A 19,570-nucleotide genomic window follows, 5' to 3' on the forward strand; every position below is an offset into this window, starting at 1 on the left:
GAGGTGGTGCAGAAGTGGGGGCACGTAGCTGATCTCCATAATGATGGGTCTGGAGGAGGAGCTTTAAAAAAAAAAAAGAAAGAAAGAAAAAGAAAAAGAAAACTCTACGCGAAACCTGAACATGTATGTGTCTCTCTCTCATTTAAAACCCTAAGTGACCTTGTGCTAGGGCAGTGACGGGGGTGGGGGTGTGAAGGGGAAGAGAAAGCAGCTGGGATGGAAGAAACCTTTTATTAGAAAAGTCTCGGCCAGGCAGAATATGTAGTTATTATATCCCTGCAATTAAACACAGACACCCAGCAAAAAGCATAATCGCTCCCCTTTCATCATCAAGGAGTAGGGAACAGCTGAAATCACCAACACTACAGTCCCTGAGGAGAGGAAAGAGGCCTTTCAGATGGTGGGTGTGTGCACGCAAGTGAGTTCATGTGCAAATACACACACACCCCCACGCACCTCTTCTTTTCCCTTCAGACTCAGAATTGAAGCATGCAGTTGTCTATCTCAAGGTCCCCCAGTCCCAAGGCTGGCACCACAGTCAGCAGTTGCTGAGCTATTTGTCCCACCGCTGCGACCTTTGATCTGAACCACACCTCACAGAGCAAGGGAGAGGAAGAAAGAAGATAAGTTCTCTGGAAAACTCCCACCTCCCAGGCCTCATGAGGTCCTGCCTCGCCAAACTTTCCAATCAGAAAGGTTTTACAGAAATGGGAGAGAGCAGGAAATGCTATATATATATGACTCCAGGGCCTCCAGGGTCTTGAACTCAGAGCAACAAAATCTACTCAGACCCTGGTATAGTGACTTCCACAGGCATTTAATGATTCAAAAAAAAAAAAAGAAGAAGAAGGAAACTTCCCCCTACCCCCAAAAGTAAATACAGGCTTGGCAGTAGCTGTCTTCTCCCACACACAGAAAAAAGATTTACACCCTGAAAAGCAGTTTAGGATAACCATAAAGCTGAAGTCAGACCACTGGGGCCATTTAATCCCAGCTCTCCCATTTAACCATCAGGGTGGTCTCAGGCAATTACTCTGCTACTCTGGGTCTCAGTTGTTTCATCTGTAAAATGTGGATAAGAACAGCTCCATTCTCAAAATGTTGTTGGGAGTAAACGAGATAACATATGTAAGTGTTCTGCCCAGGCATAGCATGTAGTGCATACTTGATAATGTTGGCTGAAAATAAACATGACTTTTTTTTGAGATGGAGTCTCACTCTGTCACCCAGGCTGGAGTACAGTGGCACGATCTTGGCTCACTGCAACTTCCGCCTCCTGGGTTCAAACGATTCTCCTGCTTCAGCCTCTCGAGTAGCTGGGATTACAGGCACATGCCACCATGCCTGGCTAAGTTTTGTATTTTTAGTAGAGATGGGGTTTCACCATGTTGGCCAGGCTGGTCTTGAACTCCTGACCTCAAGTGATCTGCCCACCTCAGTATCACAAAGTGCTGGGATTATAGGCGTGAGCCACTGCGCCCAGCCTAAACATGACTTCTGATGTCATCTGTCTGACTCTCTGTCCCTCGACTACTTTGGAGAGTAGAGCCAGTCTTTCAGTATTATTGGCAAGTCTGCTTTATCATGAAGCTCATCAAGAGAACCATTCTGCCAACTATCTCCAACAGGGCACCAGAGGTCTTTCTCAACAGGCTGCAGTTGGCATGAGGGAGGAAGGATTCCTTTCATCCAAAGCTGTCCTATGCCCTGACATTTGGCATCCCTGGCGTCACCCACTAAATGCTACTAGAGCCCATCCCCATCACTGTGACAACAAGATGCCCTCTACAGGGGCAGAATTTCCTGGTTGAGAACTTGAAGGTCTAGCAAGTAGAAAGTTTGAAAGGGTTAAATTCTCCAGTCTCTTTCCTAACACCCCCAAATCACCACTACTCCTAACAGTCACCCCAACACTGTGGAAGGCAGCACCACTCACATGCCCGATAATGTCCTCAGAACAGAAAGCAGGGCAGAGGGGGAGGGTGGGGCAGTGGGGCCCAAATTCCAAACAGCTCAGGGAGAGAGAGAGACTTTACAAGACAGGAAAATAAACCCCAAGATTCTGGGACAGCAAAATGGGTGAGAGGGGAAATAAAATGCGTTATCAAAAAGTCTTGGAATGTCTTATATTAGAGGCAAACACTGCAGGAAATATAGAGACAACGTTTATGAAAGCACTTTCTAAATCATATCGTAAGTTACAGGGATCATCATCATTCAAGAAAGTGAACCTCAGGGAAGTCCTGTGGCACCTTAGCAACTCTCTCCAGTTGCCCACCACCTCCTGGACCAGTCTTACCGTGGCACAATGCATCATTTTCTCTGGGTAGAAATCCAAGAAGTCAGGAAGCCTTAGGCAGGAAGGAGTGCCACAAAAACCACCCTCACAGTGGCCTGAAACCTGCTGCCTTAGTGCTCTTCCCTCCCTTATTGAGTCAGATTTTTGTTTGTTTGTTGTTGAGATTGGGTCTTGCTCTGTCACCCAGGCTGGAGTACAGTAGCACAAACACAGCTCACTGCATCCTCTACCTTCCAGGCTCAAGCGATCCTCCCACCTCAGCCTCCCAAGTAGCTGAAACTACAGGTGCATGCCACCACACCCAGCTAATTTTGTGTATTTTTTGCAGAGATGGGGTCTTGCTATTTTCCCCAGGCTGGTTTCAACCTGGGCTCAACTGAGCCTCCCAAAGTGCTGGGTTACAGGTGTGTGCCACCCTGCCCAAGCTAGTAAGACTATTTTGATGCTTCTACAGGCAGGGAGGTCACTCCAGAAAGTGTAAATAAAGAGAATCAAAGTCTTCTAAGTGAAACTTTTTTTTTTTTAGATGGAGTCTTGCTTTGTTGCCCAGGCTGGTGTGCAGTGGTGTGATCTTGGCTCACTGCAACCTCCACCTCCCAGGTTCAAGGAATTCTCCTGCCTCAGCCTTCCAAGTAGCTAGGATTATAAGCACCCATCACCATGCCCTGCTAATTTTTGTATTTTTAGTAGAGATGGGGTTTCACCACATTGGCCAAGCTGGTTACAACTGAGACATTATACATCACCCACCAAGTCATTTTCCACTTTACCTTTTGATTGTATGTTCTGGTGGTAGCTGGAGACACCAGGATGGCCAGTGATATTCTTAGAACAAAAATATTTTTTTTACTGCATTGCTCAGTTTAAAGAGAACACCAGTTCTAACATACAGAGTACCTTGCCTCCTAGGAATCAGTCAGAATGTATGAATGCCCTAGAACTACATTGACAATTCACTAACAATTTATCTTCTAAAGCCTATCTTTTCTACCACCATCTCTTCTGCTCAAGGCTTACAGACATGAGCTCTGTTGCCTCCCCTACCCCAATATCAGCATGTTTCCCAAATAAGACCACTACATTTGGGGTTGGAAAGAAATATGAATAAGGCCTTTGGCTGCAAAGCCAATATTTAATGAAGACCCACTACCAACAGAACATGTCCTTTGAACTGTTCTCCTGAGAGTCTGGGTGGGGAATTTTCTCTCCCCAGTCCCACTGGAACACGATCAAATATATGCTCCTAGCTGGCAGGGATAAAAAATATATATGAGGTGAGCTGGTTTAGCCTATGGAATATCAGGGACAGTTGGAAAGCTAAGGTATTTATATTAGTTAGGAAAGTGTAGGTTATGCTGCATTAACAAGTAACTCCAAAAATCTTATAACACAGATTTATTTATCATTCAAAATCTATGTCCACAATAGATAAGCAAATGGTTATACTAATTCCGGTCAGAACCCAAGACTGATGATCATATTACTAAAAGATGAAGTGGCAAATCATTCACTGGCTCTTACAGATTCTGCCCAGTGGTAAACCAAAGAACGCTGAGATGTGCAAACACATTATGTGTTGAAGAAGATGAAATCCTGAATATCTGTGATGAGCCTCAATGACAACCACAGTGAAATGGCCCCCATGGAGGGTCAAGCCCAGGCTCTTAGCCTCACTAGCACCATGTTCTAAGCACTAACTATGTTTACTAAAGACCTATTATATGCCAAGTAATTTAGAAGGCACATTACACACAGCACTCAACATTTCTGCAATTAGCCCAAGGTCAGTTAACCAACAGGTGAGTGACAGAAGCAGGATTTCAAACCAGGATGGTCCAACCCAAAGCTTTGGTTCTTTTCATTATACTGCCCATCTTCTCAACAAAGCAGCAAGTTAACAGCCCAGCTCTGTCTAGCAGTTCATAACAGAGACACAGAAAGTATGGTGTGTCTGTCCTCAAAGCAGCTCTGACAGTACTCCAGGTGTCTGCCACATTGCCTGCAGCAGGGGAGAAAGGGCAAGGCCGCTATTTCTTTTCTGAAGTTTCCCAAACTCCAAAGCCCTTTACCCTCATCCTGGCCAAAGCCAAGGAAGCAACAAGCAAGCTCTACCTAAGAAATTTTCTCCTAAGCAATTCTCCAGCCCAAGCATTTATCAGAGTGATGCTAAATAAGATGCAGCTGCAAAGAATTTAATCTTTAAAACGTAAGCTTCCCGTTGCCATAGATCAATTAAACCTTCTTGATTTTATTGCCAGGTTGACATGGGAATATTTATCACTGTTTGCCATGGGAGCTCTGCTCTGCCGCTGTGTTCAACAAGCTAAGCAGGCAGCCCACTCAGGGCCCCTGGGGCAGGGGAATGGGGCCACCAAGGAGAACTCTGCCCTGCCCCAATCAGGGGAGATGGGAAACTAAAAAACTGGAACAGTTCATTAAAATGTCCTCTCTGCATTGAGCAGATTAAGGAACCAACACTGGCTAAAACACATAATTCTCTTTACTAATTAGCAAAGGAAAGGTAAAATATAAACAAGCTCAAGGAAGAATTTGGGACCATGGACATTCAAACACTCTTGGAAGGAGAAATTGGTATCACCTCTCCAGAGGGTAATCCGACATCTGTACCAAAGCTGCCCTAATTTGTCTAGGAATCTGTAAAAGCAACTAATCAGAGACATACTCATTAATGAGTATTACAAAGATATTTATATTAGAGCTATTTATAATAGTAGAAATTTGGGGGAAAAAAACAACTAAACATCCAACACTAAGGAATGACTTGAGAAACCATTAACAATTGTGATACAGGCTGGGCATGGTGGCTCACGCCTGTAATCCCAGCACTTTGGCTGAGGTTAGAGGATCACTTGAGCCCAGGAGTTCAAGACCAGCCTGGGAAACATAGGGAGATCCCACCTCTACAAAAGTTAACAACAACAACAAAATTAGCCGGGCATGGTGGTGCATACCTATAGTCCCAGCTACTCAAGGGGCTGAGGTGGGAGGATCGTTTGAGCCTGGGAGGTTGAGGTTGCAGTGAGTCATGATCGTTCCACTGCATTCCAGCCTAGGTGACAGAGTGAGACCCTGTCTCAAGAAAACATTGTAAAGCAGTAAAGTATTTATTGAGATGGGGAAATGCTTCCAACACAATGTAAACAATGGCATCATTTTTTAAAGTATTTGGCATTGTAAAAGACTAGGAAGACAATACAATGATAACAATGGTGATTTCTGGTTGGTAAGATAATCAGTGACTTGACAGGAAGACGGTTTCCTTCATACTTTCTCTGGCTTTTCCAATATTTCTATATTAATTACTGTTACTCTTATAAGAAAAACATTATCTTCAGAAATAAAGAACTTAAATACAATTTCACACAGATGTAGACATTGGACTCACATTCACTAATGCATTCAATTTCAAGGGACAAAATGTCATGCCTCCTGGCTGTTACCTGATCAGCTCCCTAAACCCTCTATCCTCGTTCCAGGGTGGATGGCAAGACCCTGACCCTGAGAATTGAGTCCAGAGAACTCAATCCAGTTCACAGTCACTATGGCTGACCTGGTTCCCGGCCAATCACAGCAGGAAGAATCAGATCCAGGCTGAAAGAGCAGAAGAAAGGAATGTGTGAGCCTTTTAAGGGAGCCAGAAATTTCATTTGGGCCTGTTTTCTTGCTTCCGTTTCCAATTTCTAACCTGACAGGGTACACACTGGCTCCAGTAACTTTAATTCTCCCCCAGGAAAGAGTCACAAAAACAATACAGCCTGAAATCCATGACCTTCTACATGGAGAGGTCACCAGTTTACTGTTGGACAATCCAACTAACACAGAAGTGGATTTGCCATAGTTAATGCAGGAAAGAAGACTTTGAAGTATCATGGGAAGAAAAAAATACGTACAGTAACTTCAAACAAAAGTCCAGAACTTATAAATCCATAACTACCCTCCCTTCCAGCATAAACAGGTGGTTGTAGTAGAATCAGCAGAACTATCTCTTTTATGAATGAGATTAATGATGATTGTGGATGGATAAGAATGAATGACAAGGCTGGGCATGGTGGCTTACGCCTGTAATCCCAGCACTTTGGGAGACTGAGGCAGGCAGATCACGAGGTCAAGAGATTGAAACCATCCTGGCTAACATGGTGAAACCCCGTCTCTACTAAATATACAAAAAATTAGCTGGGCATGGTGGTGGGCACCTGTAGTCCCAGCTACTCGGGAGGCTGAGGCAGGATAATGGCGTGAACCTGGGAGGCAGAGCTTGCAGTGAGCCGAGAGCGCACCACTGCACTCCAGCCTGGGTGACAGAGTGAGACTCCATCTCAAAAAAAAAAAAAAAAACTAAAAAAAAAAAAACAAAGAGGGATGTTCCTTACATGAGTGGTTGAAACCTGGTGCCTTTCTTCTAACTAACATCTTGGCAGGCAGTAAATACAAATCCAGCCACATAAAAAAAATCACCCAAGCAGATCAATTAACAAATAGGGAGATTAAATAAATAATCAAAAATCTCCCAACAAAGAAAAGTCCAGGACCTAAAATTCACTAGTGAATTTTATCAAACATTTAAAGAACTAACATCAATCCTTCTCGAACACTTACAAAAAATTGGAGAGGAGGGAATACTTTCAAACTTATTTAACAAGACCAACATTGTCCTGATACCAAAGCCAAACAAGGACACTACAAGAAAGCTACAAGCCAATATCCCTAATGAACATACAAGCAAAAACACTCAACACAATCAGCAAACCAAATTCAACAGCACATTAAAAGAATCATGCACCATCATCAAGTGGGATTTATCCCTGGAATGCAAGGATAGTTTAGTATATGCAATCAATAAATGTGATGTACCACATTTAATGGTATATATACCACATTAACAGAATAAAGGATACCATATTAACAGAAAAAGCATTTGACAAAATTCAACATCCTTTCATAATAAAAACTCTCAACAAATTAAGTATAAAATGAATTTACCTCAACATAATAAAGGCCATATATGACAAGCCCAGAGCTAACATCACACTCAACAGAAACAAGCTGAAAACTTTTCCTCTAAGATCAGGAATAAGGATGCCCACTCTCACCATTTCCATTCAGTATGGTAATAGAAGTCCTAGAAGAGCAGTTAGGCAAAAAAAGAAATAGGAGGCATGTAAATTGGAAAGGAAGAAGTAAAACTGTCTCTGTTTGCAGATGACATGATCTTATACATAGAAAACTGTAAAGACTACACCAAAAAACTGCTAGAATAAACAAATTCAGTAAAGTTGCAGGATACAAAATCAACACACAAAAAGCAGCTGCATGCCTATACACTAACAAAGAATTATCCAAAAAAATTAATCCCATCTACAACATCTACAATAACATGAAAAAATAAAATATTTTTATAGGAATAAAATTTATTCCTAGAAATTAACCAAAGAGGTAAAAGATCTGTACAATGAAAACTATAAAACATTGATGAAAAAAATGGAAAGATACACACATAAAGGAAGATATCCCATACGACCTAAAGCCATCAACAGGTTCAATGCAATCCTTATCAAAATTCCAATGGCATTTTTCACAGAAATAGAAAAAAAAATCCTAAAATTCATGTGACACAAAAGACTCCAAACAGAGCAATGTTGAGCAAAAAGAACAAAGCTAGAGGCATCACACTACCTGACTTCAAAACATATTACAATGCTGTAATTATCAGAACAATACATACTAACATAAAAACAGACATATAGACCAATGGAATAAAATAGAGAGCACAGAAATACATCTATGCATTGACAGTCAATTGATCTTCAACAAAGGTGCCAAGAACACACAAAAGGGAAAGAACAGTCTCTTCAATAAATGGTGTTAGAAAAACTGGATATCCATATGTGGAAGAAAAAATTGATCTCTTATCTCACACCATATGCAAAACATTGATCCCTTTTCTCAGATCATATGCAAAAATTAACTCAAAATGGATTAAGAACTTAAACATAATGTAATGTACAGCATGGTGGCTATAGTTAATATTACTGTATTGTATACTTGAAATCTGCTAAGACAATAGATCATTCATGTTCTCTTCATACAAAAAAGGGAACTGTGTGAGGTAAGGGATATGTTAATTAGCTTCAGCTCAGTAATCATCTCACAATGTACACATATATCAGAACATCATGTTGTATGCTACAGATACAACTTTTAGCTGTCAATTATGCCTCAATAAAGTTGGGAAAAGATTTAAAAATCACATGTTAGTATATGCATGGAATATCTCTGGAAGATGACACAAAAACTGAATAACAATAGGTAGCTCTACAAAGGGAACCTGGGAGGCTAAAGGACATGGTGTAAATGAGACTTTCTTCTCACTGCATGTTTGCTCCTTCTAAAGGTTGTGCCATGTGCATGTATTAACTATTTAAAAACTGAATAAACAGAACTCCTTGTCCAAAAGTAAACTTTGCCCTAAAACACAAATGTACTGCAGCTGATCTTGCAACCTAGGGGAGTGCAAAGTTTTTATTTATCAAGGTACTGCTCTGTTTCAGGCAATATCCTGATATGACTTTTGGAGGTTAAAAAAAAAGGCCTGTAGAGATGTTCTAGAAGGAGAGGAAAGGGTTAATTTTTCTGTATATAACAACGGAAGAATTTTGTGCTTCTGAGGATAGCTCTGGAAAGATGGTAAGTGGCATGGAAAAGAGAGAAAGGGCCTGGGAGAAAGAGGCATTAGTCACATGCAGGAGGCCTGACCCTAATTAGAGGCACTGCCAGGGAGAAATTCTCTGTGGCAAGCAGAACCCCAAAAATGTCCAGGAACAGTGCTATCCCAGCCTTATGTCCTGCTGTGTGCCACAATTACCACCCAACCCTCTTCACTACACCTTCAGCTAGCAGTACAAGTCAATATGTAATAACGTGGTGTTGGGCTTTGGAAAAATGAAGGGGGTATCCCAAGTGGGGCCAGGCAGGCTGCTCAAGAGGAAAAATAGCAGACAACAGAGCCGAAATATGGTCAGGGACTGCAGTGTGCTGGGTGCAGGGCAGCCTGACTGGGAAACATGCTCCCTACAATCCCATGGAAATAGTGAGGGACAGAGGGGCCTAGGGAGAAACTTTCTACAGAACATGGGATATGGATTTACAATATTTCATTTGGATATCATGATCCCTGAAGCCTAGAGAGCTTGGGTCATCCACTCCATCCCCACTCATTTGGAAGGTAAGTTTAGAATCTCCTGTCTCTTCTCTTCTCCCTATTTTCCCCTCTCCTGCTTCTTTCTTTCTTTCTCTTTCTCTTTCTCTCTCTCTCTCTTTCTCTCTCTCTCTCTCTCCCCCCCCCCTCTCTCTTTCAAGACAGAGTTTCACTCCTGCTGGCCAGGCTAGAGTACAATGGTGTGATCTCAGTTCACTGCAAACTCCACCTCCCAGGTTCAAGCAATTCTTCTGCCTCAGCCTCTCAAGTAGCTGGGATTACAGGCATCCGCCACCACGCTCAGCTAATTTTTTGTATTTTTAGTAGAGACGGGGTTTCACCACGTTGGCAAAGCTGGTCTTGAACTCATGACCTCAGGTGATTTGCCCGCCTTGGCCTCCCAAACTGCTGGGATTATAGGCGTGAGTCACTACGCCCAGCCTCTGCTTATTCTTTTTAAGAGGAATTAGCTAAGCATCTAAAACATCTTAGATGTCGATTCAGTTGAAGGCAAAGATAGAGACCAGTGCCCAAATAAGCTCAAATCTTCCTCTAACACCCCAGAGAAATAGTGTTGCCTCCCCTGCTCCTCCCTCCAATTAGGTAAATAAAGAAGATCAAAGGTGATCCACTCCCAAGCACACCCAACTCAAGTCAGGAGTGCTTTTCTCCATTCTGGTCTGCAACTGTCTCCAGCATAACCAAGTCCCTAAACACAAACTTTTTCTGAACATTAGACCTCACCCCTCCACTGCTCATCCCTGCCCAAACTCAGCTACAATCCAGTGTGGAGCTCACACACTGATGACAACACGGACAAGAACAGGCTCCTACCAGATGTGAAACCAACTCAAACTCAACACTACAGAAATGTGTCTCCTCTCAACAAAGGAAAATACAAATCTTTGGTGTTCTCCTTCTGAATCCACTCTTCAGCCACCCCCTTACTAAATTTTCCTGCATCTAGGATGTGTCATTTCCTATAATAAATCCATATAGATCCAGCCCCTCAGAGCCAACAGCCCCTTCTTGCCCCACATACACACCTCCCAAGGTCCAGTCCCTCCTCTCCCAAAGAAAGGCGGGGCCCCTGGACACCACAAAGATGGTTGTGTTTCCTCAGACCTGATAGCCCAGTCCCATGACCCACATACACTGATGCTCCCTCATGGGGCCCAGCCTCCTCAAACCCACATCCGGCTCCCACTAACTACTCAGGGCAACCACAACCCCGAGCCCCAGTGCCCTGAGCCCCTGGAGGCCGGTCACACAGGAGGAACTCCTTCCATGCCCAGGAAAGGGAGCCTTTTGCCTGAGTCTGCTCTGGGAAGCTGGAGCACTCAAAAAAAGTGCTCAGAAAAAGGTATCTCAAAAAAAAATCCTTCATTTCTCTAGAGTCAGCATGTATTTATTTGGCTTCCTCTCATCGCTGTGTACTACTTTACAACTTGTCAGTTTCCACCTCTCCCCAGATGCACAAAAACCCTTTGGGAGTAAGGAAGAATACAGAGACAGCGGCCACTCTCCATCCACCACAACCCTCACGGTGCCCCTTTCCTGGAGACAGCGCAGCTCTGTGTGGCCGCGTACTCCCGAGCAGCATCGGAGGAGTTCCACTGGCCGACCTCAAACAAATCCTCTTTTACCTCTTGTGCCTTATTGCCCTGAGTTGTGTTCAGTTTCCCTCAAATTTATAATTCCCAAGTATCCAGATTCAGCAGTGGGAAATGAAGACTCTGAGGCCTAGAAGCAGGAAAGTGCCTGGGCCCTGGAATGGAATTCAGGTTCCTCATCTCTCCTTTGACCCCAGGACAGTCTGTCCCACTCAGAGGGCAGCACAGCTCTCAAGGAGGGCACTGAGGAAAAAGCCCTGGGTGGCACCAGCTTGTTAGGAGAAAAGCGATCGCCCTGCCTGACCCCTGCTCTTATCCCACTGACACCTGCTTCCCAAGTACCTCTTACTTCTCTCCTCCAAGCCCCCAAATTCGGCACAAGGCATAACCTTTTAGGGAGAAAGGAAATAACTGCCTGTATTCTCCACTGGAATAATATACAAGATCACACTTACCTTTGCCAAGACTTGAACAGTTGTCAGAGAGTTTCCCTCCCACCCACCCCACACCAACAGTGTTTAAATTGCTTTGAAACACCATCTGGGAGACATTATCATCACAAACATTTAAAGCTCCAATTCATAAAAAGGCAAAAGAAAGAAAACACACACATACACACACCCTACCTGTGACTCGACGAATGTTTTGGGACATGTGTTTACCCTTAAAAAGCACACCTAGACACCCCAAAACACTCTTGCAGGCTCCATCTCATTCCTTCCCCAAGAGTATTCTGACCTGTCTGCACAGGTATCCATGAGAAATGAAAAGAACATAGTGAAAATATGATGGCCCTCTCATAGGAACTGGTGTGAAATGGATGAGGCTCAACATGCTGCCTAGGCATCTTCAGCAGCACAAAAAAAGACAGCCAAGGAATCACCGGACACAGTCAAACCTTTGGGGCATGATTCCACACCTCTCAGAGCCTTCTGCTGAATAAAAGGACACCCTATGTGGAGTTGGAACATTTGACTTTCATCTGCCAGCCCTAAAGTACCCAGGAGGACTGGACCTCCCAGGCCTGGCCTACATCTTGTGAAGGTTACATACCTCAGAAGGTTAAAGCTCAGATCAAGCCTCTTTGCGAAATGTCCACAGTCCCTGCCAAGGTGCTCTGGAATTTCTCTGCAGTCCTGGCCTATGTAGGACACCTGGAAATTAAATGGAACAGAAACAATGTGGCAAATGGAAATCACCCATCTGCTCCCAATCCGGAAATTATTGATCCAATGATTGCTTCTGCAACTTGAAACGCAAGTTTCTCACACACAAAAAGGCCACATTTGTGACTGTTTCCCTGATCAAATCAGCTTTGGGGGCTCCAAGGACACCACCAACAGCTCCCCTTTCCTGGTGCAGTTAACATGATGGAGACTAATCCCAAGACAATGGAAATTGGACTAAAATTGGCCAGATTCAGGTGTCCAAAAGAAACCTGAATATTAGGGCACGTTGATATAACTGCAACAATCGCCCTCTCACTCAGGGGCTTTTGCAACAGCTGCTCCTCTGCCCCTTCTTCTCCCTCTCCTCCACTGTTCCCCAGTACCCTGGTATGCACATCACCTCATCAAACACACAGCAGATGCACTTGCCAGCATTCAACCTTCAGGGTGCTGGAACAAACAGGGTTGGAAAAGAAAACCTTCCCAGACCACCAATCCCATCCAATTGCCACCATGTACAAAATGCCCTCCCCACCCAAAAAAAGCTGATTTGAAGGCCACAGGGCAACAATGTGTGCCTGGGGCTCCTGAATGTCCCTCCTCCAGAGGCCCTTTGGCAGCCAATCCCACTCTGTGCACAAAGTTGTTTCCCTGGGCATTCTTCTATCTATTACAGATTATTTATTATTAAGTACCTGTATGTGCCCAAATATTAAAAGGCTGAACTGAACTGATTCCAGAACTGATGCCTGTGAGAAGGTCAGTGGGCTTTCTCACTACCCTAATCACCCAGTTTTTGGAACCCATTTTTACAGACAGCACTCTGTGGACAGACTGGCAACTAATCCCCAAACCATAAAATAAACCCATGGGGCTGAGCTGACCAATGGGCCACAATGCATGCTGTTTCCCTAAAGTACAACATGCTCAACCCCCAGCTCGAAATCCAAGCCCAACACACAGCTACAACCTTCTTCTGGTTTCCCTACAAATCACATTCTTCCACGTATACAGACAAAGATCTCTTAGAATGAGAAAGAGATTCCCCAGGAGGTTGTTTCCTCATGGGAAACAAGACTACGGTGACTATCTTACATCCTCAGATATTAGGTTCAACCATGTGAGCTACGAATATCCATTTTAGAACCACAAAATAGCTCTTTTACATGGTTCAACCTCATATAAGCTACACTGAACCCTGACACCCTCAACATCTCCAGTCACCTCTCAACCTTCTCCTATCCACTGAGGACAAACTGCTGACAATACAATATCCTATATCCACTCTCCTTCAGTAACTTCATTCTAGGAGAGAAAATAAGGAGAAAGAACAGAAAAACAGCTGACTCCAATAAAGTAATTTTGACTCAAGAAGATATAGGCTAAAAAATAAAAGACTCTAAGTTCAATCTAGCAGTCTCTCCTCTTTCTACCTGGGGTCCATCTTTCTTCACAGTTCTTTGTGTAATAAATTAAGTTCTGCTTCCAAGCGGAGAGAGAAATCATACACCAAAGAGAGACTGTGGCTATAAGGCTCTAGTCCATCTGGGGACTTCGATCTCCCTCAGGACCTCTGCTTAATCAGCAGCTTCTTCTGTATTGTACATTCACAGTGAACCCCAGGTCCATGGCACTCACCAGAAAATCCATCCCATTCACCCCAGCCTGCACCACTACCTTGTACATATTATCAGTCAAGATCTCTGTGATATATATAGTAGAGACATTGAGTTTTAGATGTAGAAACTGAGTTCTTTCCTCTTAGAATGGCCAAGGACTAAATCTAATAGAGACCCAGTTTGTCAAAACTTCTTATGTTTTATACAAGGAAACTAAGACTCCAGAGGCCTGCCCAGCACAATACAGCTTCTTAGTGACAGAGCCCAGATCAAGTCCTATGCCATAAATAAGGACTTCCAACTTGGGAGCCATAGAGTGTTTACAAATCCACATGTGGGTTTCAGATTTCTCTTTAAGAGATGGGGTTTCGCTGTGTTGCTCAGGCTGATCTCAAACTCTGAACTCAAGCAATCCCCCCACCTCAGCCTCCCAAAATAGCTGGAATTGCAGGTACAAGCCACCATGCCAGGCAGACATGAGTTTTCTTGATCAGCAAATGCCAATGGTGCATCTATCATCATGTTTTGGCTTCAAAATGAGTCTTCTGAGCTGAAAGGGCAAGAACTTCTCCCATGGTGCTACACTGAGGTCCCAAGAAGAGTGTTAGAGCCTGGGAAAAGAGAGGGATATTTGCTTCCCTTTTTCTTCTGTAGGAGTTCCATTCAAAGGAAACAGGAGCACCAAGGAGAGCTATCACCACAAAGCATTTGGATCACTCACAACATCTGATGAGACTGTCAGCAGCTTGTTTCATTACATGGTCTTAACTATATGACATCCCAGGAAGACTAAGAAAAATACAAGTTGTTCTCATTGTTCTCAAATGTGAAGACCAAGTCTCAAAAGTTTAGCATGAGAACCAACTTGGTAAGTAATCTGCATGCTTAGATAACCCCCGTGGTAAAGTAGAAGCTTTTAGAGATGTGAGTTAAGCCGACCAGGCTGAAGGGCTCAAATCGGCTGGAAAAGGCTTAAAAGCAGCAAGCAGTCACTGCCAGATATTGCAAGCAACACTTGAAGCTAGAAAAAAGACTTAAGAAGAGCTTCTGAGGGAAGACATTATTACCTCTCAGGATGTCAGGAAGCTTCTTAGAGCACAGGACCACCTAATGTAAGATGCAAGGCCAGAAGAGCCAAACCAAAAATAGTTTGCTTCTTCAGCAAAAGGGAGATGGGATACAGAGATTAATATATCTTAAATGGCACAGAAGCAAGAGCATAATCAGAACACCACTGTATTTAGTCAATTACCTTGATTTAGACTGCATTGAGGAACAAAGATTCGAACTTATAATTTCTCTATTTTCTATAATTTGTACCCTAAGACTTCCACCCTGTGTGGAATAACAGAAAGGGACACCATTACCAGGCAAATGAAAATATAACAAGTTAAAGATCCCTATGGAGAAGAAACTGGAAAGGAAAAGGAGAGTCTGGAAGGGGTCCCCATCCACGTGCACACCCAATCCCTCCAAGCTAAAGCTGCAGAAAATGACCAAACCATAGAAGACTGCAGGTTTCACTTTGCTTTGGGACTTTCTGGCTCCCAGGGCATTTCTGGAGATGAGTTTGTCAACAGTCAGATGTTGAGGAGATTATTTTATGATGCCTGCCCCTAGCCAGGGGTGAGAGATCCTCTATTTTAAATTTGTAATACTGAGCTGGGCACAGTGATGCACACTCGTATTCCCAGCTACTCAGGAGGCTGAGGCAGGAAGACAGCTCGAGCTCAGGAGTTCAAGGGTGCAGTGAGCTATGATTGCGCCACTGCATGTCAGCCCAGGCAACAGAGCAAGCCCTTATCATTCATTCATAAATAAATACGTGTATGTGTGGTACTGGAAGCTGTTGGAGTAGAAACAACCATAGGTAGAAATCTGATTCCCAGTACTGCCACTGCTAGCTGTGTTGTCACGGATAAGTCACCATCTTCGAGTCTCTGTTTCCTCTTCTGCAATTGGACTAACACTAACTCCTCCAAAGGTGTTAAGAATAATGTAAAAACCAACATGTATTAAATGCCTATCATGTGCTTGTTATCTATTCAAGCCTTATGAATCAGCCCCATGCATATTATTGTCCCTATTGTACTTACAGGAATGCGATGAGCTAACATATTAAAAGTCCTTGGCACCCAGTGGCCACTCTGTTAAACAGCTGTTGAATGAGACCACTCTCCCCACAGAAGGGATTCATTAGTCCAGTATCTCTTGGGCACAAGATTTCAGTGCCTAAATTCCAAGTTTGTATTTGTGTCTACAATCGTATTAAGTTGTCTAAGCTAGAGAAAGAGAAATGACTTAATGATGAACATAAATGATGCATTCAAGCCAAGAGAAGCCAAATGAAGTCAGACCCATGGCAAATGAAAAGATTTTTACAGAGAAAAGCAACAGGAAGACTGCAACATCCCCAGGCATGTGGCATCATAGGCTTGTGGAGCTCCTAAAAACCAGCTCCACAGCAGTCAGCCCACAGTGGCCTTAAAAGCAGTGACCTAACTTCAAGCCAAGCAGCATTCATCTCATTAAATTGTTTAATTGTATAGGGTTTTTTTTCTTTGCACTTAAACCATCCCTTTATTTGGGATTTATAGGTCTCTGGATACGGGAAATTTGTATCTGGCTTTATGTTTTTATATTTGAGTAACACTGTAATAAAAACTATATTCACACGATGGGCTCATGGGAAGTTTTGCGGCTTTTATTTCCCTCCCTTTAAGAAGGATCTACTAAAGTCTGACAAGTACTATTCCATGCTACCCACATTCAAGGTGCTACCTCTTAAAATGGCAGCCATTAGAAATCACTGGGAGCAGAATGTCAGAAAAAAAAAAACACACACACACACACACACAACCCTCCGGGGCCAGGCACTCAAATCCACTAACCTGGGCAGTTTGGGAAATGGGGCACTAAGACTCTCCAGGGGCATTTTCCCAACCTACCTTCTTAGCTCCCCCCCAGGCAACTTGGTCTAGTAAAACAGTCCCCAAGGGCCTAAAATGCTTCACCCACACTTCCATGAATGCCCTTGGGCTGTGTGGACTAGGCTAAGAACAGGTGTTGCAGGAAAAATCAAATCTAGGAAACGCAGGAAGAGCAAAGGGAAAGGAAGCACAGGAAAGTGCTCAGCCCCCTGAACTTGTAGCAAGGTACACCGGGAGAATACCACATCTGAAAACACAGAGACCTAGGGTCTGGGGGGTGGAGAACCCTTCTTCTTAGGTAGATACTCCAAGAGAAGGAAGAGGCCCTCTTGTCCAGCCCCTCCCTCCAGGCAGTCATAGTAACTCCCAGAAAAAACAAAACAAAACAAAACAAAAAACCTCTTTCCCCGATGGCTGAACAAGACCGGTCATTTTTAGCCTGTCCGCAAGCTGGTAGCTCACTTCCGAACTCTGGTCTTTCTCCAGCTCTCTCCTCCCAGGCTGTGGGTCAAGGGACAGAGCCAGTATTCCTAAGCAACAAAAATGTTAAATGGGGAGGGGTGTACAGAGACAAAGGAAAGGCTTATTTCCAACAACACCTGGCATGGTGCCTGGCATACAGTAGGCACTCAATAAACATGTGTACCTGATGAAATGACAGGACTCTGGAAAAAAAGAAAACAGGCAGCGGCTAGTTTAATGGGCAGCACAGATGGCCCTCACTGCATCTGTAGGAGCTGTAAAAACCCCTAGAACCTCCTCTAAGGAAGAATCATTCCCTTCAGCCCAAAGTAATCTCAAAATCCAATTGTGCCTGACACTACCTGCCTTAGGCAATCCAAGAGGAGAGCTTCAAAAACTCAGAACTATTTCTCCAGGGTGTGCAGGGAAAGGTGGGAAGTAAGAGGGCTCTGGCTTCATCAGAGAAGAGAAGAGGTTAAAGACAGAGAACTGGCTTTTTCAGCAGGTAAGAAAGACACCTGGTCCCGGCGTTGCTGGGTTCATCCCTCCAGCCATGAACACCTGAGGCTTCACTACAGCGCTAAAAGCATGTAAGTCTGGGTGTCTGGCACCCAGGGTTGAAACTGGCGCGTTGCCATTCGTCACAGACTCCTGTTCAAGAAATCGAGTGTGGAAACAGAACTGGAGGTCGGTAGCCTTCCATCAGCCTTTGGCTATGGCGTAGCCCATTCAGCGCAGGGCCCACCAGCACCCTCATCTCCAGGGATGTGCTGGGACTTTGGGTACCCCTAGACACTTTTGCCTACATAAACCCCTTCCTCTATTTACAAATAAGTAAATTTATATATTACAACTGCATTGGTATAAAGATGACTATATCAGTGTGATTTATCAAAATCGATTATTTGACCAAAAGTTTTAAAAATTCGGATTATGAAATTGGAACATTTTCTGTGGGCCCCCAAAAGTACCGGGGGCCGTCAGCACGGTGTCCGCTGGGCCTGCTCAGTGAGGCGCTAAGGGCAGAGGGAAGTGGGGGGCACGGGGGACCTTGGGGGTGTTCTTCCCGCAGAGCCAGGGTGTGTGCCAGGCCCGAAACGGGGTCTGTACTCGCCCCACTAGGGCGAACCTGAGCACCTGACGCTCACCGCCTGCAGACGCAGCCCCCTGAGGCGGGGACAGGGGTGTCTAGGCCCTGGGGAACCCCTGTGCGCCGCTGTTCCTCCCCACGCGGACTGCGCCCCGGGCGGAGGCGGGGCTGGCCGGGACTTACTTGAGTTCCACTGACCACGAGCCCGGCCATGGCTGCCAGGACGCGGCGGGCGCGCGGCACGGAGCGCGGGGGCGCGGCGGCGGCGGCGGCAGCGGGGAGCGCGGCAGGGGAGCGCGGCGGGCGCACAGTTCCGCACTGGGCAGTCAGCTGACCCAGCGGAAGCCGGAGGCGCGGGCCGGCCGCGGGGACCTCAGCTCCGCCGCGCGCCGCCGCCGCCGCCCCTCAGCCCGGCCCCCGCGCAGGTGAGCCCTGGCCTCCCGCTGCAACAGGTGGCCCGCAGCGCCCGGCGCCCCGACGGCGGCCTGACCCCGACTCCCCGCGCCCCTCCCTCCCCCGGGTGTCCCAGTGCCCAACACTCCATGCCCACAACTTTATCGCGTTAGTCTGGGCCAGGCCTGAGGTGGGGGGATTCGTATCAGGGGCGCCCCTTCTGAGCCGTTAGCTGAGCTGTAGCCAGCCGGGCCTTCCCTGCATTTCGCAAGCTGTGTTACATAAGGGCCCTCAACGGCAGCGAGCAGGGGCCTCTTGGCTGAACTCCCCTCCCCACCAAAGCTGGTAAGTTAGAAGGTTGAAGGACTCCTGGTGGGGCGGAGTTTCCATTTGTAGGAGGGGAGGGGGATTGGGGGGGTTGAATTTCCCTATAAATAAAACGTGGGCTTAGTTAAGACCACCCTATCCTTTCCCTGTGGCCTCTAAGAGTTGACAATAATAAACCCTGGGGAAGGATAATTGGCTGGTGACCCCAAGTTTCAGGCTTTTCTTCTCCTGCTCCTCAGAGGGAAAGAGATTTGTGAGGCTTCAAGTCATCAGTGGGGTCATTCGCGCTGTTCCCCACCCACCCCATCTGGAAGAGCTGGCCATGGGCCTCCTGTCTGGATGAAAGTAGGCCCGGTGGGCAGGTAAATCCCTAAACCCATGCCTGTTTTTCTCTGAAAGGATCCAAATTTTCTCCTTGCCTATTCTTGCCTCCAACCCCATCATGCACAAAG

At 45.2% G+C, this 19,570-nt stretch overlaps 1 protein-coding gene across 1 annotated transcript in view; it reads right to left on the bottom strand.

The window, feature by feature from the left end:
* The window catches only part of LRMDA (leucine rich melanocyte differentiation associated), a 1,120,905-nt gene extending 1,102,179 nt beyond the window's left edge, over positions 1–18,726 (bottom strand). Inside the window, exons 1-2 of the mRNA XM_073019038.1 lie at positions 18,582–18,726; positions 12,182–12,282 (exon numbers count right to left, since the gene is read on the bottom strand). Coding sequence (XP_072875139.1) covers positions 12,182–12,282; positions 18,582–18,611 — 131 coding nt within the window. The 5' untranslated portion in view covers positions 18,612–18,726. The remainder of the gene's footprint in view (positions 1–12,181; positions 12,283–18,581) is intronic.
* Positions 18,727–19,570: the final 844 nt, after the last annotated feature.

Source organism: Chlorocebus sabaeus, chromosome 9, assembly GCF_047675955.1.
Source record: "Chlorocebus sabaeus isolate Y175 chromosome 9, mChlSab1.0.hap1, whole genome shotgun sequence".
NCBI classification, from domain to species: domain Eukaryota; kingdom Metazoa; phylum Chordata; class Mammalia; order Primates; family Cercopithecidae; genus Chlorocebus; species Chlorocebus sabaeus.